Below are 24,415 nucleotides of genomic sequence, written 5' to 3'. Positions count from 1 at the left end.
ACAGAGACAGAGTGACTCTGTTGGACCCCCTCCCTCCCTCCCCACTAGAGACAGAGTGACTCTGTTGGACCCCCTCCCTCCCTCCCCACTAGAGACAGAGATGACTCTGTTGGACCCCTCCCTCCCCACTAGAGACAGAGACAGAGTGACTCTGTTGGACCCCCTCCCTCCCTCCCCACTAGAGACAGAGACAGAGTGACTCTGTTGGACCCCCTCCCTTCCTCCCCACTAGAGACAGAGACAGAGTGACTCTGTTGGACCCCCTCCCTCCCTCCCCACTAGAGACAGAGTGACTCTGTTGGACCCCCTCCCTCCCCACTAGAGACAGAGACAGAGTGACTCTGTTGGACCCCTCCCTCCCTCCCCACTAGAGACAGAGTGACTCTGTTGGACCCCTCCCTCCCTCCCCACTAGAGACAGAGACAGAGTGACTCTGTTGGACCCCCTCCCTCCCTCCCCACTAGAGACAGAGACAGAGTGACTCTGTTGGACCCCTCCCTCCCTCCCCACTAGAGACAGAGTGACTCTGTTGGACCCCTCCCTCCCTCCCCACTAGAGACAGAGTGACTCTGTTGGACCCCTCCCTCCCTCCCCACTAGAGACAGAGTGACTCTGTTGGACCCCTCCCTCCCTCCCCACTAGAGACAGAGAGTGACTCTGTTGGACCCCCTCCCTCCCTCCCCACTAGAGACAGAGTGACTCTGTTGGACACCCTCCCTCCCTCCCCACTAGAGACAGAGTGACTCTGTTGGACCCCTCCCTCCCTCCCCACTAGAGACAGAGACAGAGTGACTCTGTTGGACCCCTCCCTCCCCACTAGAGACAGAGACAGAGTGACTCTGTTGGACCCCTCCCTCCCTCCCCACTAGAGACAGAGACAGAGTGACTCTGTTGGACCCCTCCCTCCCTCCCCACTAGAGACAGAGACAGAGTGACTCTGTTGGACCCCTCCCTCCCCACTAGAGACAGAGACAGAGTGACTCTGTTGGACCCCTCCCTCCCTCCCCACTAGAGACAGAGACAGAGTGACTCTGTTGGACCCCTCCCTCCCTCCCTCCCCACCACCAATAGACTAATTCCTTCTCTTTTATCCGTCTCTACAACGCCGTCTGAACAAGAACTGTAATTAACAACCAAAGCTCCTAATGCAGACAGAGCGCGTGCGTGTGTGCGTGTGTGTCATCACTCCAAACTTGTATGACTTTGCAAAACAGGAAATTGTCAAGGCTCAATAGCATAAGATTTGCATACCAGGCCAGTGCTATTTAGCATCCAATCAAGTCAGCAGTAACTGGGATGAATACAAATGAGCGCTTCATCTTTTTCTCTACCTCTCTCTGTGTACTGTATGTGTGTGTACAGTGGGCAGTGTGTGTGTGTGTGTAGTACCAGTCAAAAGGGTTTTTATTTTATTTTAATATGTTCTACATTGTAGAATAATAGTGAAGACATCAAAACTATGAAATAACACATATGGAATCATGTAGTAAACAAAAAAGTGTTAAACAAATCAAAAATCTATTTTAGATTCTTCAAAGTATCTTTGCACACTCTTGGCATTCTCTCAACCAGCTTCACCTGGAATGCTTTCCCCACAGTCTTGAAGGAGTTCCCACATATGCTGAGCACTTGTTGGCTGCTTTTCCTTCACTCTGAGGTTCAACTTATCCCAAACCATCTCAATTGGGTTGAGGTCGGGTGATTGTGGAGGCCAGGTCATCTGATGCAGCACTCCATCACTCTCGTTCTTGGTCAAATAGCCCTTACACAGCCTGGAGTGTGTTGGGTCATTGTACTGTTGAAAAACAAATGATAGTCCCACTGAGCGCAAACCAGATGGGATGGCGTATCGTTGCAGAATTCTGTTATACCAATGCTGGTTAAGTGTGCCTTGAATTCTAAATAAATTACTGACAGTGTCACCAGCAAAGCACCCCACACCATGACACCTCCTCCTCCATGCTTCACCTACTCTGCATCTCACAAAGACACGGTGGTTGGAACCAAAAATCTCAAATTTTGACTCATCAGACCAAAGGACAGATTTCCACTTGTCTAATGTCCATTGCTTGTGTTTCTTGGCCCAAGCGAGTCTCTTCCTCTTACTGGTGTCCTTTAGAAGTGGGTTCTTTGCAGCAATTTGACCATGAAGGCCTGATTTGCGCAGTCTCCTCTGAACAGTTGTTGAGATGTATCTGTTACTTGAACTCTGTGAAGCATTTATTTGGGTTGCAATTTCTGAGACTGTTAACTCTAATGAACTTATCCTCTGCAGCAGAGGTAACTCTGGGTCTTCCTTTTCCTCATGAGAGCCAGTTTCATCATAGCGCTTGATGGTTTTTGCAACTGCACTTGAAGAAACTTTCAAAGTTTTTGATATTTTCCTGATTGACTGACCTTCATGTCTTAAAGTAATGATGGACTGTTGTTTCTCTTTGCTTATTTGAGCTGTTCTTGCCATAATATGGACTTGGTCTTTTACCAAATATGGCTATGTTCTGTATACCACACCTACAGTGAGGGGGAAAAGTATTTGATCCCCTGCTGATTTTGTACGTTTGCCCACTGACAACGAAATGATCAGTGTATAATTTTAATGGTAGGTTTATTTGAACAGTGAGAGACAGAATAACAACAACAAAATCCAGAAAAACGCATGTCAAAAATGTTATAAAATGATTTGCATTTTAATGAGGGAATAAGTATTTGACCCCCTCTCAATCAGAAAGATTTCTGGCTCCCAGGTGTCTTTTATACAGGTAACGAGCTGAGATTAGGAGCACACTCTTAAAGGGAGTGCTTCTAATCTCAGCTTGTTACCTGTATAAAAGACTCCTGTCCACAGAAGCAATCAATCAGATTCCAAACTCTCCACCATGGCCAAGACCAAAGAGCTCTCCAAGGATCTCAGGGACAAGATTGTAGACCTACACAAGGCTGGAATGGGCTACAAGACCATCGCCAAGCAGCTTGGTGAGAAGGTGACAACAGTTGGTGCGATTATTCGCAAATGGAAGAAACACAAAAGAACTGTCAATCTCCCTCGGCCTGGGGCTCCATGCACGATCTCACCTCGTGGAGTTGCAATGATCATGAGAACGGTGAGGAATCAGCCCAGAACTACACGGGAGGATCTTGTCAATGATCTCAAGGCAGCTGGGACCATAGTCACCAAGAAAACAATTGGTAACACACTACACCGTGAAGGACTGAAATCCTGCAGCGCCCGCAAGGTCCCCCTGCTCAAGAAAGCACATATAGATGCCCGTCTGAAGTTTGCCAATGAACATCTGAATGATTCAGAGGACAACTGGGTGAAAGTGTTGTGGTCAGATGAGACCAAAATGGAGCTCTTTGGCATCAATTCAACTCGCCGTGTTTGGAGGAGGAGGAATGCTGCCTATGACCCCAAGAACACCATCTCCACCGTCAAACATGGAGGTGGAAACATTATGCTTTGGGGGTGTTTTTCTGCTAAGGGGACAGGACAACTTCACCGCATCAAAGGGACGATGGACGGGGCCATGTACCGTCAAATCTTGGGTGAGAACCTCCTTCCCTCAGCCAGGGCATTGAAAATGGGTCGTGGATGGGTATTCCAGCATGACAATGACCCAAAACACACGGCCAAGGCAACAAAGGAGTGGCTCAAGAAGAAGCACATTAAGGTCCTGGAGTGGCCTAGCCAGTCTCCAGACCTTAATTAATCCCATAGAAAATCTGTGGAGGGAGCTGAAGGTTCGAGTTGCCAAACGTCAGCCTCGAAACCTTAATGACTTGGAGAAGATCTGCAAAGAGGAGTGGAACAAAATCCCTCCTGAGATGTGTGCAAACCTGGTGGCCAACTACAAGAAACGTCTGACTCTGTGATTGCCAACAAGGGTTTTGCCACCAAGTACTAAGTCATGTTTTGCAGAGTGGTCAAATACTTATTTCCCTCATTGAAATGCAAATCATTTTATAACATTTTTGACATGCGTTTTTCTGGATTTTTTTGTTGTTATTCTGTCTCTCACTGTTCAAATAAACCTACCATTAAAATTATAGACTGATCATTTCTTTGTCAGTGGGCAAACGTACAAAATCAGCAGGGGATCAAATACTTTTTTCCCCTCACTGTACCTTGTCACAACACAACTGATTGGCTCAAACGCATTAAGGAAAGAAATCCCACAAATGAACTTTTTACAAGGCACACCTGTTAACTGAAATGCATTCCAGGTGACTACCTCATTAAGCTGGTTGAGAGAATGCCAAGAGTGTGCAAAGCTGTCATCAAGGCAAAGGGTGGCTACTTTGAAGAATCTCAAATATAAAATATGTTTTGATTTGTTTAACACTTTTTTGGTTACTAAATGATTCCATATGTGTTATTTCATAGTTGTGATGTCTTCACTATTATTCTACAATGTAGAAAATAGTAAAAACAAAGACAAATCCTGGAATGAGTAGGTGTGTCCAAACCTTTGACTGGTACTGTATATATAAAGAGTCTGTGAATCTATGTGTGCAGTATGACCTCTCCCCGAGCACATGCCTGTTCCCCACGGCAACAAGTGTTCCTGTTGCAAACAAACCCTCTGTCAGGGTCAAAGACACCAGAATGTCTGTGTCTATGTGTGTCTATGTGTGTCTGTGTGTGTCTGTGTGTGTGTCTGTGTGTGTGTGTGTGTGTGGAATGTGTGTGTGAGTGTGTGTGTGAGTGTGTGTGCGGTGCACTTGTGTGTATCATGCTCTTCAAAGAGGCAACAACTCGTGAATGGCATAACCCATACACGGTAGAACAGAAGATGATACCAAAGCAAACTGTCAGATGGTGAGTGTAGCTGGTGCATGAAGTCAGGCGCAGGAGAGCAGAGATGAGTGAACAACGCACTTTACTTAAGACATAGCACAAAGTAACAATACCAATGTGTGAACAATAACGGTTGCCACAAACCACGGGTGAAAACAGCACCCGGAAAAAAACAGCCGGAAACGTACCGACCTGAACAACAAACAATCACACACAAAGACATGGGGGAAACAGAGGGTTAAATACATCACCAGTAATTGGGAAATGAAAACCAGTTGTGTGGGAAACAAAGACAAAACCAATGGAAAATGAAAAGTGGATCGGCGATGGCTAGAAGATCGGCGACGTCGACCCGCCGAGCACCGCCCGAACAAGGAGAGGAACGGACTTCGGCGGAAGTCGTGACAAACTCCAAACCACTTATATTTATATTGAATCTTTCCTTTGCCAGTATTTTTGATGAAAGACACAGAATATATATATATTTTTAAACGTGCCAGTGCAGACATGGACTTCTGCACAGGTGCAGACATAAAGTTATATTATGCTGGTTTCCTTTATTGAGTGATTGTAGGAAAGACCTTCTAGTGTTGAAATATTGCCTGAATATGAGAGCGATAGACATAGAACAGCATCTCTGCAGTACAATGCAGGAAGCCTGCTTTCTAGGAATGGAACCGTGTGGGTGACACGACCGCTTACTACACGCTCACAAATAAAGGTTTAGATTTGTTCTTAAAGGGGTAGAAACGCTTGTCACTGTAGTGGTACCCTGTAAGGTACGTCCTTTGTACCTTTAGTTATAGGTATATCATTTTACCCTTGCAGTTCATACCTTAGAAGAGCCAATAGTGTACCTTAGGGGACAACATAGGCTTTTTTACCTGTACTATCTTTGGAAAAGGTATTTTGCCCTTCAATGGTATCACCACAATGACAAAGCCATTTGTTCCTTTTAAATGGCAGAAATGCACCTCTAAAAATATTTTGGGGTTTTGTTTTAACACTGTAGGCTGGGTGTTAAGCCTTATTTGCATATTTCCCAGTGTACCATTCAAGTTAATTTTATTTACCAGTATCACCCACGACTGTGTTTGCTAGCGGCAGAGACATGGTTGTCCATAGCCTTTTCCAAGTAAGTGCCTAAGTGAATATTTTATTATAGAAATTAAACTGTTAATGACAATACATTACATACACTACTGGTCAAAAGTTTTAGAACACCTACTTATTCAAGGGTTTTTGAAAATTGTTTCTATTTTCTACATTGTGGAATAATAGTGAAGACATCAAAACCATGAAATAACACATTTGGACTCATGTATTAACCAAAAAGTGTTAAACAAATCAAAATATAGTTAAGATTTTAGATTCTTCAAATAGCAACTCTTTGCCTTAATGACAGCTTTGCACACTCTTGGTATTCTCTCAACCAGCTTCATGAGGAATGCTTTACCAACAGTCTTGAAGGTGTTCCCACATATGCTGAGCACTTGTTGGTTGCTTTTCCTTCACTCTGCAGTCCAACTCATTCCAAATCATCACAATTGGGTTGAGGTCAGGGGATTGTGGAGGCCAGGTCATCTGATGCAGCACTCCATCACTCTCCTTCTTGGTCAAATAGCCCTTACACAGCCTGGAGATGTGTTAGATCATTGTACTGTTGAAAAACAAATGATCCCACTAAGCCCCAGATAGTCCCAGGGGCGGCAGGAAGCCTAGTGGTTAAAGCATTGGGCCAGTAACGAAATGCTACTAGATCCAATCCCCGAGCTGACAAGGTAAAAATCTGTCGTTCTGCCCCTGAACAAGGCAGTTAACCCACTGTTCCTAGGCCGTCATTGTAAATAGGAATTTGTTCTTAACTGACTTGCCTAGTTAAATGAAGGTTGAAATAAAAAAGAATTAAGCCCAAACCAGATGTGATGGTAGAATGCTGTGGTAGCCATGCTGGTTAAGTGTGCCTTAAATTCGTAATAAATCACAGACAATGTCACCAGCAAAGCACCCCCACACCATAACACCTCCTCCTCCATGCTTAAAGGTGGGAAATACACATGTGGAGATCATCCGTTCACCCACATCGCGTTTCACAAAGACACGGCGGTTGGAACCAAAAATCTCAAATTTGGATTCCAGACCGAAGGACAAATTTTCACATATCTAATGTCCATTGCTCATGTTTCTTGGCCCAAGCAAGTCTCTTCTTCTTATTGGTGTCCTTTAAAAGTGCTTTCTTTGCAGCAATTTGACCATGAAGGCCTGAATCACGCAGTGAATGATGTTGAGATGTGTCTGTTACTTGAACTCTGTGAAGCATTTATTTGGGCTGCAATTTCTGAGGCTGGTAACTCTAATGAACTAATCCTCTGCAGCAGAGGTAACTCTGGGTCTTCCATTCTTGTGGCGGTCCTCATGAGAGCCAGTTTCATCATTGCGCTTGATGGTCTTTGCGACTGCACTTGAAGAAACTTTCATAGTTCTTGATTCGTATTGACTGACTTTCATGTCTTAAAGAAATTATGGACTGCTGTTTCTCTTTACTTATTTGAGCTGTTCTTGCCATAATATGGACTTGGTCTTTTGCCAAATATGGCTATGTTCTGTATACCACACCTACCTTGTCACAACACAACTGATTGGCTCAAACGCATTAAAAAGGAAAGAAATCCCACAAATGAACTTTTTACAAGGCACCTGTTAATTGAAATGCATTCCAGGTGACTACCTCATGAAGCTGGTTGAGAGAATGCCAAGAGTGTCCAAAGCTGTCATCAAGGCAAAGGGTGGCTATTTGAAAAATCTCAAATATAAAATATATTTTGATTTGTTTAACACTTTTTTGGTTACTACATGATTCATATGTGTTATTTCATAGTTTTGATGTCTTCACTATTATTCTACAATGTAGAAAATAGTAATAATAAAGAAAATCCATTGAATGAGTAGGTGTTCTAAAACTTTTGACTGGTACTGTATACAAAATCACACACACACAAACTGTCTCGCTCACTCTCTCTCACACACACAAGATGTTTGTTGTATAATGTTTAGGGAGTGGTAGAGAGAAGGAGAGAGAAGTAGAGAGAGGAGGGAGAGAGATAGACACCATTAGTTGCCTGGCAACCCTTGAAAGTATTTTATGAAACATCTCTCTCCATCTCATCCCCCTTTCCAGAGAAAGTTAAGAGGGTAAGGGATGGAGAGAGAAAGAGTTCCATTACTGTGAAGTAGGGAGAGACCTCACTCTCTACAGGTCTCTCCTCTCCAACAGAACAGGCAATAAGTGTGGAGGACAAAACACCAAACACACACACACACACACACACACACACACACACACACACACACACACACACACACACACACACGAACACAAACACACACAAAAACACAAACACACACAAAAACACACAGCACCTCTTATGTCTGTCCATATGACGTCATGGTGGTAAAATCCCCTTGGTCACATTACGTCCTTACATTCCACAAACACACAGCAGACTGTCATACCCACAAGTCCACGGGCTCTGTGACAGCCTGAGGACGTTTGTGGACCCAGACACATGGTGGCTATTAGAAGAATGCTTTCAGTTGTGTTAATAAGTGATGAGCCGAGGACCAGGGACAGACAGGACTGAATTCTATAAGCGGCACCCTTCCCTAGACTAACCATTCATGTCCCGTACAACCTAGGCCCTATTGGTCGCTTCGTCTCTCTATGAACCAATCAATATCGCCCTGCAGACACGATGGGAAATTGTAGAAATACTGTAATGTCGCTCTCTTTTATTGGCATGAAAAGCATTGCTTTAATATTGCCTAAACAACAATGTATACAATATACATTGTTATAAAATAATGAATATTAATAATAATACATTTTTTATGTTTTAAATAACAACAATAAAATGGTAAGTCAATAGTAGAAATATAATAAATATAAAAGGCTAAACATGGAAAATTAAACTATAACTAACTGTCATCCTCACCATTATATCAGTACTACAACTACCATCATCATTACTACAACTACCATCATCATTACTACTACTACCATCATCATTACTACAACTACCATCATCATTACTACAACTACCATCATCATTACTACAACTACCATCATCATTACTACTACTACCATCATCATTACTACTACTACCATCATCATTACTACAACTACCATCATCATTACTACTACTACCATCATCATTACTACTACTACCATCATCATTACTACTACCATCATCATTACTACTACTACCATCATCATTACTACAACTACCATCATCATTACTACAACTACCATCATCATTACTACTACTACCATCATCTTCACTACTACCATCATCATTACTTCAACTACCATCATCATTACTACAACTACCATCATCATTACTACTACCATCATCATTACTACTACCATCATCATTACTACTACTACCATCATCATTACTACTACCATCATCATTACTACAACTACCATCATCATTACTACAACTACCATCATCATTACTACAACTACCATCATCATTACTACTACCATCATCATTACTACTACCATCATCATTACTACTACCATCATCATTACTACTACCATCATCATTACTACAACTACCATCATCATTACTACAACTACCATCATCATTACTACTACCATCATCATTACTACTACTACCATCATCTTTACTACTACCATCATCATTACTACTACCATCATCATTACTACTACTACCATCCTCATTACTACTACCATCATCATCATTACTACTACCATCATTACAACTACCATCATCATTACTACTACTACCATCATCATTACTACTACCACCATCATCATTACTACTACTACCATCATCATTACTACTACCATCATCATTACTACTACTACCATCATCATTACTACAACTACCATCATCATTACTACAACTACCATCATCATTACTACTACTACCATCATCTGTACTACTACCATCATCATTACTACTACCATCATCATTACTACTACCACCATCATCATTACTACTACTACCATCATCATTACAACTACCATCATCATTACTTCAACTACCATCATCATTACTACAACTACCATCATCATTACTACTACTACCATCATCATTACTACAACTACCATCATCATTACTACTACTACCATCATCATTACAACTACCATCATCATTACTACAACTACCATCATCATCATTACTACTACCATCATCATTACTACTACCATCATCATTACTACTACCATCATCATTACTACTACCATCATCATTACTACTACCATCATCATTACTTCAACTACCATCATCATTACTACTACTACCATCATCATTACTACTACTACCATCATCATTACTACTACCACCACCATCATCATTACTACTACTACCATCATCATTACTACTACCACCACCATCATCATTACTACTACCATCATCATTACTACTACTACCATCATCATTACAACTACAATCCTCATTACTACTACCATCATCATTACTACAACTACCATCCTCATTACTACTACCATCATCATTACAACTACCATCATCATTACTACTACTACTACCATCATCATTATCACAACTACCATCATCATTACTACAACTACCATCATCATTACAACTACCATCCTCATTACTACTACCATCATCATTACAACTACCATCATCATTACAACTACCATCATCATTACTACAACTACCATCATCATTACTACTACAATCATCATAACTACTACCATCATCATTACTACAACTACCATCATCATTACTACTACCATCATCATTACTACTACTACCCTCATCATTACTACAACTACCATCATTATTACTACAAGTACCATCATCATTATTACTACTATTTGTGAGGATCGACGCTGGAGACAGGAAGCAGGTACAGGGAGAACATTTAATAAATAACTGACATGAACAGGAACAGCGTCTGGCCAGGGGACTAAGTAACGACATCAATGCAGACACAGGGAACAAACATAGGAAACAGACAGATAAAGGCGATCAAATAGTTTGGTGGGTCCAATGAGGCGCAGGTGCGCGTAAGAAGGGGACAGGTGTGCGTAATGATAGGCGGTCTGGTGCCCTCGAGCACAGGAGAGGGAGAGCGGGAGCAGGCGTGACACTACTACCATCATTAAACTGCTATCATTACCATCAGCCTACTACCCATACCACTACTATTTAGAAAAATAATCACAACAATAACAATAATAATAACAATAGTAATAACAATAATACCACAAATAACAATAATAATAACAATAGTAATAACAATAATACCACAAATAATAATAATAATAACAATAGTAATAACAATAATACCACAAATAACAATAATAATAACAATAATAGTAATAATAAGTAAGTTACTGCTTACTATGTAGATGTTATTATTCAGTGTCTCTCAGGCTGTGGCAGGCAAATACATATTTGGCTGCAAGAGGAGCCATTGCTCCTTCGCCCATGAGTATTTTTAGTTTTTCCTCTGGTTTAATAAGTAAACATTTGGAATCAATGTAGTAATTTCTGTGAATAATGAATCTCTTTGTGAGGAATATTTCTTACAGTAAAGGACAAAGTGCATCTCTGTCTCTACCTCCCCTGTCGTGCAGTGACCACATACACGCTGACAGAGTAGAGATAATCAGATAATTCCTATTCTGTTTAGGGTCAGATAGCGATTTAGTCGGCTTTGGGATTTTGTTTCATATTTCCAATGTTGTAAATATGAGTCCTATGATTGGTTCATGATTTAGTTTGTTTGAATAGTTTCTTTTGAAGCAGTGCTGGTGTCAGCTTGGTAGGTGAGGTCCAACACCAGCTGACTGAGAGGGATCGTTTATAATTGTGTTTCTGACATCTGTTTTTTTTCCTGGAAAATCATGATTTTAGTTTTTTATTTACTGCCAGGACCCAATTATGGCAATGCTGCTCTTGAATGTTAAGGTTCTGTTGAAGACCTTCTTTGTTTGGTGATAGAATAGGTATTTCACCTCTGTGTCAAGTAGTGTGAGTCCTGGAGCTGCAGAATGGTCCAACATGTCTGCTATTTCATTGATATAAATGTTGAAGGGTTTGGACTCAAACTGCAGCCTTGTCTCACACCTCAACGTTTATAAATAACTATGTTATTTAGTTTTTGATTTTATTGCACACTTGTTTTCTGTGTACATACATTTTATTAAGTCAATACACCTTACCACCAAGCCCAATTTGGAGAATTTTGAAGAATAGACCTTTGTGCCAAATATAAATTGAGTAAATTAAGGAAGAACATATTTTGCGCTCTTGTTTTGGTGGAAGTTTTTATTAATTAGTGTGTGAGGTGTATATATGGTCAGTAGTGCAACGTTTAGGGAGAAAAACAATGACATTTAATTTACTTCTTGAAGAAAGGTTTGGATTCTTCCAAGTGGCTGTTTTCGCAGATTACCCTGTAATTATTGGGGTCTGATTTGTCTCCACTTTTGTGGATAGGGGAGATGAGCCCCTGGTTCCAGACATCAGGAAAGCAGCCAGAGTTAGTACCATGTTGAAAAATTTATGCACAGCATTTTGCAACTCAGGTGGGCTGTTTTTCAGCATTTCATTTCTGATGTTACAGTATCTAGACCACAAGCCTTCTTTGGTGTTTTTGATTTAGCCGGAGATGAGAAGCAGGTACGGGGAGTGAAACATTTAATCGGAAAGAGACAGATAGAAAAAGACAGGAACAGCATCAGCACACAGGTAGACAAGGACATATGGCAATCGATGCAGAAGCAGGGAACAGAGCAGGGAACCAGAGAGATATAGGGAGGTAATGAGAGGTGATTGAGTCCAGGTGAGTCCAATAATCGCTGATGCGCGTGACGGGGGGAAGACAGGTGTGCACAATGCTGGGGAGCCTGGCGCTCTCGAGCACCGGGGGGGAAGAGCGCGGGAGCAGGTGTGACATTGTTGGGTAATCTAATGGATTTTGGTTGCTTTAATGACTGAATGTTACATTTTTCTTTAATTTCTAATTGGTTATGTTGCAAGTCTTTTGTGGGATGTTTTTGTATAGATTATCAAAATATGTTTTCCAAATTCCTTCATCTTGTATGGCTAATTCTTATGGCTTTGTCGTGCTTAAATTGCTCCATATGTCCCAGAACTGATTTTGGTCAATTGCGTTTTCAATTTCATCAAGTGTCTTATTGGTATAATTCCATTTCTTGCGTTTCAGTGTTTGTTTATACTGTTTCAGAGTTTCAAAGTATTCATAGTGTAGCTCTGGGTTGATTTGCTGCTTATGTATTTCATTTGACATTTGTATTAGATGTTCCACAAGAGCGGCCCTGTGACCTTCCATCTCCCAGGGTAGGCGTGAGAATTACATTATCATCGTTTTCCGCCAAACCCTTTCTGGGTTCCATTTCACTGGCTGCTGTCCTTCAAGTGTTGTCTCTACAGCTCTAGTGGACTCCGGTGCTGCTGGGAACTTCATCGACCAGGCCCTCGCGTTCTCCCTGAACTTAACTTCATACCCGCTCTGTCCTTTTCCTGTCTAAGCGCTGGATACACGACCATTGGGATCTGGCAAAATGACGCACATCACAGCACCACTAACCCTCACCGTGGGACCCATACACCAGGACAGCCTTCTCTTCTTCATCACCACCGCACCAGTTCACAAAGTCATCCTCGGCCTCCTGTGGCACCAACTTCATAACCCCACCATCTCCTGGTCGATGACGAGCATCACCGCCTCGGGACCAGGATCCTGGAAGACTTGCCTTCTCACACCCTGTGGTTCCATGTTGGCGGAGGGTCCTGTGCGTTGGATCGTAGATGTGGACATCCGCCAGGCTCTGGAAAGGGAACCCACTCCTGCTACCTGCCCTCCAGAGTGCATCTTCGTCCCCATGGGGGTGAGAGATCAGCTGTTGACCTGGAGACCCAGGTATCACCCGCATCATCCAATCCCTCTCTGATAAATACTGGTGGCCCACCTTGGCGCAGTACATCGCCCACTGTGTCAACTCACACACCATATGTATCCAATCCAAATCTCCCCGGCAAGCTCCAGCAGGGAAACTACTTCCCCTTCCCGTGCCTTCTGCCGTTTTATCCCTCTCTCTGGTCTACCCACCGCTCTCCCGGTTGCTGAGAAACTATTCCAGCAGGTCTTCCGGCACAATAGCCTTCTGGAGGACATATTTTCTGACCGTGGTCTCCAATTCACGTCGCAGGTCCAGAAAGCCTTTATGGAGAAGCTGGTTTAACACTTTTTTGGTTACTACCTGATTCCATATGTATTATTTCATAGTTTTTATGTCTTCACTATTATTCTACAATATACTTCCTGCCTTTTGTCCCCATGGGGAAATTTTGTTGCAGTGTTATGTACACATTTCATTCAAAGAGCTTTATTGACATGGGAAACATATGTTTACTTCACCTGCCCGAAGCAGGTGAAATAAACAATCAAAAATGAACAGTAAACATTACACTCACAAAGGTTCCAAAGGAATAGAGACATTTAAAATGTCATATTATGTCTATATACAGTGTTGTAACGATGTGCAAATAGTGAAAATACAAAAGGGAAAATAAATAAACATAAATATGGGTTGTATTTACAATGGTGTTTGTTCTTCACTGGTTGTCCTTTTCTTGTGGTAACAGGTCTCAAATCTTGCTGCTGTGATGGCACACTGTGGAATTTCACCCAGTACATATGGGAGTTTATCAAAATTAGGTTTGTTTTCAAATTCTTTGATGGTCTGTGTAATCTGAAGGAAATATCGGTCTCAAATATGATCATACATTTGGCAGGAGGTTAGGAAGTGCAGCTCAGTGTCCACCTCATTTTGTGGGCAAGGTGCACATAGCCTGTCTTCTCTTGAGAGCCAGGTCTCTCTCTCTCTCTCTCTCAATTCAAAGGGCTTTATTGGCATGGGAAACACATGTTGACATTACAAAAGCAAATGGAATAGATAACTCTCTGTGGCTCTGTGTTCCAGCTCTCTCTCTCTCTCTCTCTCTCTCTCTCTCTCTCTCTCTCTCTCTCTCTCTCTCTCTCTCTCTCTCTCTCCTCTGAGTTGTTACAATCAGGACCAGGTACAGAGGTACTTGATGCTGGGTCCTTGTTAGACATACAGCCAACCGTGTCACCCAATCCGACACAAACACACACACTGAGCACACACTCAAAACTCCTACCTGCTGCTACAATTAGCACCTGAGTATTGGTCACAGTGCACACACTTGTGTATGTGATGTTGGTAACCCTGTAGGGCAGTGTGTGTGTGTGTGTGTGTGGACTATCATTGAGTGCTTATGTGGGTGTGTGCTCTTGTACATGCTCAATTGTACGTGAGGAGAGTGTGTGTGTGTGCCCAGGGTGACACTTTAGACAGAGTGGAAAATGTGAGGATGAGTGTATGGGTGGGAGAGATCGATTTGAGTCATTCTGTCAGTCTCAACCCACACACACACACTGCCCGAGCCCGCCCAACAAACACACACACCGTCCCCTCACACCCAAAACACACCAGCCATCCGAACACGGCCACACAAATAAGCACATCAACACAACACACACACTTTTACTCCTCATAGTACCAGTGATAGGCAAGTAGGGGTGTGTGTGTGTGTGTGTGTGTGTGTGTGTGTGTGTGTGTGTGTGTGTGTGTGTGTGTGTGTGTGTGTGTGTGTGTGTGTGTGTGCGTGCGTGCGTGCGTGCGTGCGTGCGTGCGTGCGTGCGTGCGTGCGTGCGTGTAAAGTTGACCCCACTAACAGTGAAGTCTGTAATAGCAGAATCCAACAGCATTGATGAGTGCTCACATTAGAGATGATAACATACTGCACCATCAGCATTCTCTCAATGACGCTACACACACCCACACACACATTCAATCCCTGTACGCTGGCCCTAACCATGTCAAACCCACAACACATACACCCTCTCTCAAAAGCACACACACACGCTAAAACATGTACACTTTTATCCAGAAGTAGACAGTTAACATAGTTATTGAGTACAGCAACAAACCAGTGAACCATCACAACCACTCTCTGACCTCCTCTCATCACAACCACTCTCTGACCTCCTCTCATCACAACCACTCTCTGCTCTCCTCTCATCACAACCACTCTCTGCTCTCCTCTCATCACAACTACTCTCTGCTCTCCTCTCATCACAACCACTCTCTGCTCTCCTCTCATCACAACCACTCTCTGCTCTCCTCTCATCACAACTACTCTCTGCTCTCCTCTCATCACAACCACTCTCTGCTCTCCTCTCATCACAACCACTCTCTCCTCTCCTCTCATCACAACCACTCTCTCCTCTCATCACAACCACTCTCTGCTCTCCTCTCATCACAACCACTCTCTGCTCTCCCCTCTCTCTCTCCTCTCATCACAACCACTCTCTCCTCTCCTCTCATCACAACCACTCTCTCCTCTCATCACAACCACTCTCTGCTCTCCTCTCATCACAACCACTCTCTGCTCTCCTCTCCTCTCCTCTCATCACAACCACTCTCTGCTCTCCTCTCATCACAACCACTCTCTGCTCTCCTCTCATCACAACCACTCTCTGCTCTCCTCTCATCACAACCACTCTCTGCTCTCCTCTCCTCTCCTCTCATCACAACCACTCTCTGCTCTCCTCTCATCACAACCCCTCTCTGCTCTCCTCTCATCACAACCATACTCTGCTCTCCTCTGATTACAACCACTCTCTGCTCTCCTCTCATCACAACCACTCTCTGCTCTCCTCTCATCACAACCACTCTCTGCTCTCCTCTCCTCCCATCACAACCACTCTCTGCTCTCCTCTCATCACAACCACTCTCTGCTCTCCTCTCATCACAACCACTCTCTCCTCTCCTCTCCTCCCATCACAACCACTCTCTGCTCTCCTCTCATCACAACCACTCTCTGCTCTCCTCTCATCACAACCACTCTCTCCTCTCCTCTCATCACAACCACTCTCTGCTCTCCTCTCATCACAACCACTCTCTCCTCTCCTCTCATCACAACCACTCTCTCCTCTCCTGTCATCACAACCACTCTCTCCTCTCCTCCCCTTTCCTCTCATCACAACCACTCTCTCCTCTCCTCCCATCACAACCACTCTGCTCTCCGCTCATCACAACCACTCTGCTCTCCTCACATCACAACCACTCTCTGCTCCCCTCCCCTCACATCACAACCACTCTCTGCTCTCCTCTCATCACAACCACTCTCTGCTCTACTCCCCTCCCCTCCCCTCTCATCACAACCACTCTCTGCTCTCCTCTCATCACAACCACTCTCCTCCCCTCACATCACAACCACTCTCTGCTCTCCTCTCATCACAACCACTCTCTGCTCTCCTCCCCTCCCCTTTCCCCTCATCACAACCACTCTCTGCTCTCCTCTCCTCCCCTTTCATCACAACCACTCTCCTCCCCTCTCATCACAACACTCTCTCCTCTCATCACAACACTCTCTCCTCTCCTCCCCTCTCGTCTCATCACAACCACTCTCCTCTCTCCAACCATCACAACCACTCTCCTCCCCTCTCCTCTCCTCACAACTACTCTCTCCTCCCTTCCCATCACAACTACTCTCTCCTCCCCTCTCCTCCTCCTCCCATCACAACTACTCTCTCCTCCCCTCATCACAACTACTCTCTCCTCCCCTCATCACAACTACTCTCTCTTCCCCTCCCCTCTCCTCCCATCACAACTACTCTCTCCTCCCCTCATCACAACTACTCTCTCCTCCCCTCCCCTCTCAACTACTCTCTCCTCCCCTATTATTACCTCTCTTCTCTCCTCTTCTGCTCTCTGCTGCTAAAACATTATTGACGCTGCACAGATAAATAAACTCCCTTGAAGACAGAAATATCCTCATCAAAGCGAATTTATAACAGGCTGGCACACACACCCACACCGGCAAAAAACTTCAGAAGCAAGGAGATCACGTGCGCTGTTCTTTCTGCACCGAGGTTGTTGCTTTTAGTGAAGTTACCAACTCTTTACAATATTCCACACACATTAAATCACTGCATTATTAGGTGTATATCCCATTTAAAAACACACAAACTCTCTCTTTCTCTCTCTGACACACCAGCTGGGTCTCAGACTAGACGTAACATAGTATATGAAATCTGGGACACTCAAATCAGTATGATATGTTATGTTTGGTATGGTTACAGAGGACAGAAGGTTACTTAAGGCAAAACTAAAGTAGGGTGGTTGGTTGGGTGTATAATGCGACCATCTAGCAACCCAAAGGTTGCGAGTTCTAATCTCAGCATCTACTTAGCATGTTAGGTAACCATTCCCCTAACTTTAACCTTAAGCCTTTTAGCAAAATCCTTCCCCTAACCTTAATCATTGTATCTAATCATTCCCCTAACCCTAACCTTAACCCTTTAACCTAACACCTAAACTTAACCCTAACACTAACTCCTAGCCTTGCTAACTTTAGCCACCTAGCTAGAATTCGTAATATATTGTATGTTTTGCACATTTTTAATCATATAATACGAATTGTAATTTGTAACATATCATATGAAATGGTTGATGGACATCCACAAATTAATACATACCATACAAAACATAATATATCATAATAAATTGTTTTTTCAGGTTTACATACAGAATAGTACGAAATCCTTGGAGACCAGGTTGGACAAACACAGATTCCTGTAGCATCACTTTGCTTTGCAGTAGACTCCCTAGAGATAAACTCCGGTAAACTCTTTATGAGATGGGTGAGTGAACAACCCTGGACACCTGAGGAAACACATACACATTGCCTAGAACAGAGCCCTGTCAATCAACCCAGTGCACAGGCACAGCATCAGATACAAATTGTGTTGAACAAATAGCTTTATGAATAGCTCTCTCCATGCATCTCTTTCACTTTCTCACACAAAATAAAACACGCGGGTCTGTAGCACTTACATATCGGAAGCAGCGGACTGATACTGCTGGCTACGGCAGAGGAGCGCGTGTCCACACGCTTGCCCCATCGCGCATTCTGTCTGGCGCCTCCTGGTAGTTGATACGCACACCGAAAACGCTTGCTGCCTTCCTCGAGCCTTGCAGAGCCTTCAGCGATGTGAGGAGGGAGTGTCGCGAGGACCGAGGGAATGGGGTGTTACCGTTGATAAAGGGAAGAGAGGATGGATGGATGCTCATATCTCTCTCCCTCTCTCTCTCTGGCCTCTCCTCCCCTGCGCAGTCAGCACGCGGGGATTGGTGATGCTTCGGTAAGTAATACTTACAACGGCTTTGTGGTCTAGAGCGAGGGCAGATAACTGGTGCAGAGCGCTCGCGGCGGCTACATCACAGGGAGAGTGTGTGTTCCCTGCCGCCAATCAGCTCCGGTAGTTTTACCCCTGCTCTCTGGATTATCCTTCTGATTTCAGACAGTCAGAGTGATTTCATTTCCCAGTCAGTCTGTAAACGTCCCGGTAGCCCTTTCCAAAGGCCCTGAGATCCATCAGGTGGTCACAGTGAGATGAATAAAGGGTGGATACGATAGTTTATACTGTGTTTCCTTCCGGTATATCAATCACAATTAAAATCTGTAGGAAATAGACTATCATAATCCATCCCAGCTCAGCATCTCTACAGTTAGGACTAATTATCTCCTCAACAACATAACTGCCATGTCTCTGATTAGCCCATTCATCTGGAAGAGGCTGGCTGACATATGGAGGAGGCTGGCTGACTGATATATGGAGGAGGCTGGCTGACTGACATATGGAGGAGGCTGGCTGACTGATATATGGAGGATGGTGGCTGGCAGACATATGTAGGAGGGAGGCTGGCTGACATATGGAGGAGGCTGGCTGGCTGGCTGACATATGGAAGAGGGTGGCTGGCTGACATATGGAGGAAGGAAACTGGCTGACGTATGGAGGGTGGCTGGCTGGCATATGGAGGAGGGTTGCTGGCTGGCTGGCATATGGAGGAGGCTGGCTGGCTGGCATATGAAGGATGGTGGCTGGCTGACATATGGAGGATGGTGGCTGGCAGACATATGTAGGAGGGAGGCTGGCTGACATATGGAGGAGGCTGGCTGGCTGGCTGACATATGGAAGAGGGTGGCTGGCAGACATATGGAGGAGGGTGGCTGGCTGGCATATGGAGGAGGGTGGCTGGCTGGCTGACATATGGAGGAGATTGGCTGGTTGGCATATGGAGGAGACTGGCTGGCTGGCATATGGAGGAGACTGGCTGGCTGACATATGGAGGAGGGTGGCTGGCTGACCTATGGAGGAGGGTTGCTGGATGACATATGGAGGAAGGTGGCTGGCTGACAGATGGAGGACGGTGGCTGGCTGACATATGGAGGAGGGAGGCTGGCTGACATGGAGGATGGTGGCTGGCTGACATATGGAGGATGGTGGCTGGCTGACATATGGAGGATGGTGGCTGGCTGACATATGGAGGACGGTGGCTGGCTGACCTATGGAGGAGGGTTGCTGGATGACATATGGAGGAAGGTGGCTGGCTGACAGATGGAGGAGGGTGGTTGGCTGACATATGGAGGATGGTGGCTGGCTGACATGGAGGAGGGTGGCTGGCTGACATATGGAGGAGGGATGCTGGCTGACATGGAGAAGGGTGTCTGGCTGACATATGGAGGAGGGTGGCTGGCTGACATATGGAGGAGGGTGGCTGGCTGACATATGGAGGAGGGTGGCTGGCTGACATGGAGGAGGGTGGATGGCTGACATATGGAGGAGGGAGGCTGGCTGACATATGGAGGATGGAGGCTGGCTAACATATGGAGGATGGAGGCTATCTGACATCTGGAGGAGGAAGGCTGGCTGACATATGGAGGAGGGAGGCTGGCTGACATATATGGAGGAGGGAGGCTGGCTGACATATAGGGAGGATGGAGGCTGGCTGACATATATGGAGGAGGGAGCCTGGCTGACATATAAGGAGGAGGCAGGCTGGCTGACATATGGAGGAGGTTTGCTGACACATGGATGAGGGTGGCTGGCATACGTATGGAGGAGGGTGGCTGACTGTCATATGGAGGAGGGTGGCTGGCTGACATATGGAGGATGGTGGCTGGCTGACATATGGATTAGGGTGGCTGGCTGACATATGGAGGAGGGTGGCTGGCTGACAAATGTGGGAGAGGGGCTGGCTGACATATGGAGGAGGGTGGCTGGCTGAAATATGGAGGAGGGAGGCTGTCTGACATATGGAGGAGGGTGGATGACTTAATGGAGGAGGGTTGCTGACTTAATGGAGGAGGGAGGCTGGCTGACATGGAGGAGGGAGGCTGGCTGACATGGAGGAGGGTGACTGGCTGACATATGGAGGAGGGAGGCTGGCTGACATGGAGAAGGGTGTCTGGCTGACATATGGAGGAGGGAGGCTGGCTGACATATATGGAGGAGGGAGGCTGGCTGACATATAGGGAGGAGGGAGGCTGGCTGACATATATGGAGGAGGGAGGCTGGCTGACATATGGATGAGGGAGGCTGGCTGACATATATGGAAGAGGGAGGCTGGCTGACATATATGGAGGAGAGAGGCTGGCTGACATATGGAGGAGGGAGGCTGGCTGACATATATGGAAGAGGGAGGCTGGCTGACATATATGGAGGAGGGAGGCTGGCTGACATATAGGGAGGAGGGAGGCTGGCTGACATATATGGAGGAGGAAGGCTGGCTGACATATATGGAGGAGTGTCTGGCTGACATATATGGAGGAGGGAGGCTGGCTGACATATATGGAGGAGGGTGGCTGACTGACATATGGAGGAGGGTGGCTGGCTGACATATGGAGGATGGTGGCTGGCTGACATATGGATGATGGTGGCTGGCTTACATATGGAGGATGGTGGCTGGCTTACATATGGAGTAGGCTGGCTGACTTAATGTAGGAGGGTGGCTGGCTGACGTATGGAGGAGGGAGGCTGGCTGACTTAATGGAGGAGGGTGGTTGGCTGACGTATGGAGGAGGGAAGCTGGCTGACATATGGAGGAGGGAGGCTGGTTGACATATGTAGGAGGGAGGCTGGCTGACATATGGAGGAGGGTGGCTGGCTGACATATGGAGGAGGGAGGCTGGCTGACATATGGAGGAGGGAGGCTGGCTGACATATGGAGGAGGGAGGCTGGCTGACATATGGAGGAGGGAGGCTGGCTGACATATGGAGGAGGGTGGCTGGCTGACATATGGAGGAGGGAGGCTGGCTGACACATGGAGGAGGAAGGCTGGCTGACACATGGAAGAGGGAGTCTGACTGACATATGGAGGAGGGAGGCTGGCTGACATATATGGAGGAGGGAGGCTGGCTGACATATAGGGAGGAGGGAGGCTGGCTGACATATATGGAGGAGGGAGGCTGGCTGACATATGGAGGAGGGAGGCTGGCTGACATATATGGAAGAGGGAGGCTGGCTGACATATATGGAGGAGAGAGGCTGGCTGACATATGGAGGAGGGATGCTGGCTGACATATATGGAAGAGGGAGGCTGGCTGACATATGGAGGAGGGAGGCTGGCTGACATATAGGGAGGAGGGAGGCTGGCTGACATATATGGAGGAGGGAGGCTGGCTGACATATGGAGGAGGGAGGCTGGCTGACATATATGGAAGAGGGAGGCTGTCTGACATATACGGAGGAGGGAGGCTGGCTGACATATATGGAGGAGTGTCTGGCTGACATATATGGAGGAGGGAGGCTGGCTGACATATATGGAGGAGGGTGGCTGACTGACATATGGAGGATGGTGGCTGGCTGACATATGGAGGATGGTGGCTGGCTGACATATGGATGTTGGTGGCTGGCTGACATATGGAGGATGGTGGCTGGCTTACATATGGAGGATGGTGGCTGGCTGACATATGGAGGATGGTGGCTGGCATATGGAGGAGGGAGGCTGGCTGACATATGGAGTAGGCTGGCTGACTTAATGGAGGAGGGTGGCTGGCTGACGTATGGAGGAGGGAGGCTGGCTGACTTAATGGAGGAGGGAGGCTGGTTGACATATGTAGGAGGGAGGCTGGCTGACATATGGAGGAGGGAGGCTGGCTGACATATGGAGGAGGGAGGCTGGCTGACATATGGAGGAGGGAGGCTGGCTGACATATGGAGGAGGGAGGCAGGCTGACATATGGAGAAGTGTGGCTGGCTGACATATGGACGAGGGTGGCTGGCTGGCTGACATATGGAGGAGGCTGGCTGGCTGGCATATGGAGGAGGGAGGCTGGCTGACATCTATGGAGGAGGGAGGCTGGCTGACATCTATGGAGGAGGGAGGCTGGCTGACATATGGAGGAGGTTGGCTGGCTGGCTGACATATGGAGGAGGCTGGCTGGCTGACGTATGGAGGAGGGTGGCTGGCTGACATATGGAGGAGGGTGGCTGGCTGACATATGGAGGAGGGTGGCTGACATATGGAGGAGGCTGGCTGACTTAATGGAGGAGGGTGTCTGGATGACATATGGAAGAGGCTGCCTGGCAGACATATGGAGGGTGGCTGGCTGACATATATGGATGAGGGAGGCTGGCTGACATATATGGAGGAGGGAGGCTGGCTAACATATATGGAGGAGGGAGGCTGGCTGACATATATGGAGGAGGGAGGCTGGCTGACATATAAGGAGGCAGGCTGGCTGGCTGACATATATGGAGGCAGGCTGACATATGGAGGAGGGAGGCTGGCTGACATATATGGATGAGGGAGGCTGGCTGACATATATGGAGGAGGGAGGCTGGCTAACATATATGGAGGAGGGAGGCTGGCTGACATATAAGGAGGCAGGCTGGCTGGCTGACATATATGGAGGCAGGCTGACATATGGAGGGCGGTGGCTGGCTGGCTGACATATGGAGGAGGGTGGCTGACATATGGAGGAGGTTGGCTGACTTAATGGAGGAGGCTGCCTGGATGACATATGGAGGAGGGTGGCTGGCTGACATATGGACGAGGGTGGCTGGCTGACATATGGACGAGGGTGGCTGGCTGACATATGGAGAAGTGTGGCTGGCAGACATATGGAGGAGGTTGGCTGACAGACATATGGAGGAGGTTGGCTGGCTGGCTGGCTGATATTTGGAGGAGGCTGGCTGGCTGACATATGGACGAGGGTGGCTGGCTGACATATGGAGAAGTGTGGCTGGCTGACATATGGAGGAGGCTGGCTGACATATGGAGGAGTATGGGAGCTGTGTATAGTAGTAATGATTGACAAGGGCCCAGAGTCAGGCTTTTAGGAAAAACTCCTAGAATGAAGAGTTTTAGAGGCCAGATTTTTACCTGCGCTTGTCCTGAATTTGACAATACATCAAGAGGATCTCCAGGCTTGTACAGTGTAGTTTTCCCTTCCCATTAGAAGGAGCTGTTCTAAAATGAAGGCCTACATTAATAGAAATGAGTGCAAAACATGTTCTCATTAATAATAGTGAGAGAGAGGGGGAGAGTCGGGGAGGGAGAGAGAGGGGGAAAGAGTCACGGGGAGAGGGTTAGAGAGGGTGAGAGTCAGGGAGGGAGAGAGGGGGAAAGAGTCACGGGGAGAGAGTCAGAGAGGGGGAGAGTCAGAGAGAGAGAGAGAGAGAGAGGGAGAGAGAGAGAAGGGGGGGTTGGAGAGAGG

The 24,415-nt window shown here is 46.1% G+C and overlaps 1 protein-coding gene across 2 annotated transcripts in view; it reads right to left on the bottom strand.

The window, feature by feature from the left end:
- The window catches only part of LOC106581426 (cGMP-dependent 3',5'-cyclic phosphodiesterase), a 294,095-nt gene extending 275,032 nt beyond the window's left edge, over window positions 1-19,063 (bottom strand). For both annotated transcript variants that reach the window (XM_045704010.1, XM_045704013.1), the window contains exon 1: window positions 18,747-19,063. In XM_045704010.1, the coding sequence (XP_045559966.1) occupies window positions 18,747-18,814 (68 nt within the window). In that variant the 5' untranslated portion in view covers window positions 18,815-19,063. The remainder of the gene's footprint in view (window positions 1-18,746) is intronic.
- Window positions 19,064-24,415: the final 5,352 nt, after the last annotated feature.

This window comes from Salmo salar, chromosome ssa20 (genome assembly GCF_905237065.1).
Source record: "Salmo salar chromosome ssa20, Ssal_v3.1, whole genome shotgun sequence".
In the NCBI taxonomy this organism is placed as follows: Eukaryota; Metazoa; Chordata; class Actinopteri; order Salmoniformes; family Salmonidae; genus Salmo; species Salmo salar.
This window is presented reverse-complemented; position numbering and strand designations above follow the sequence as displayed.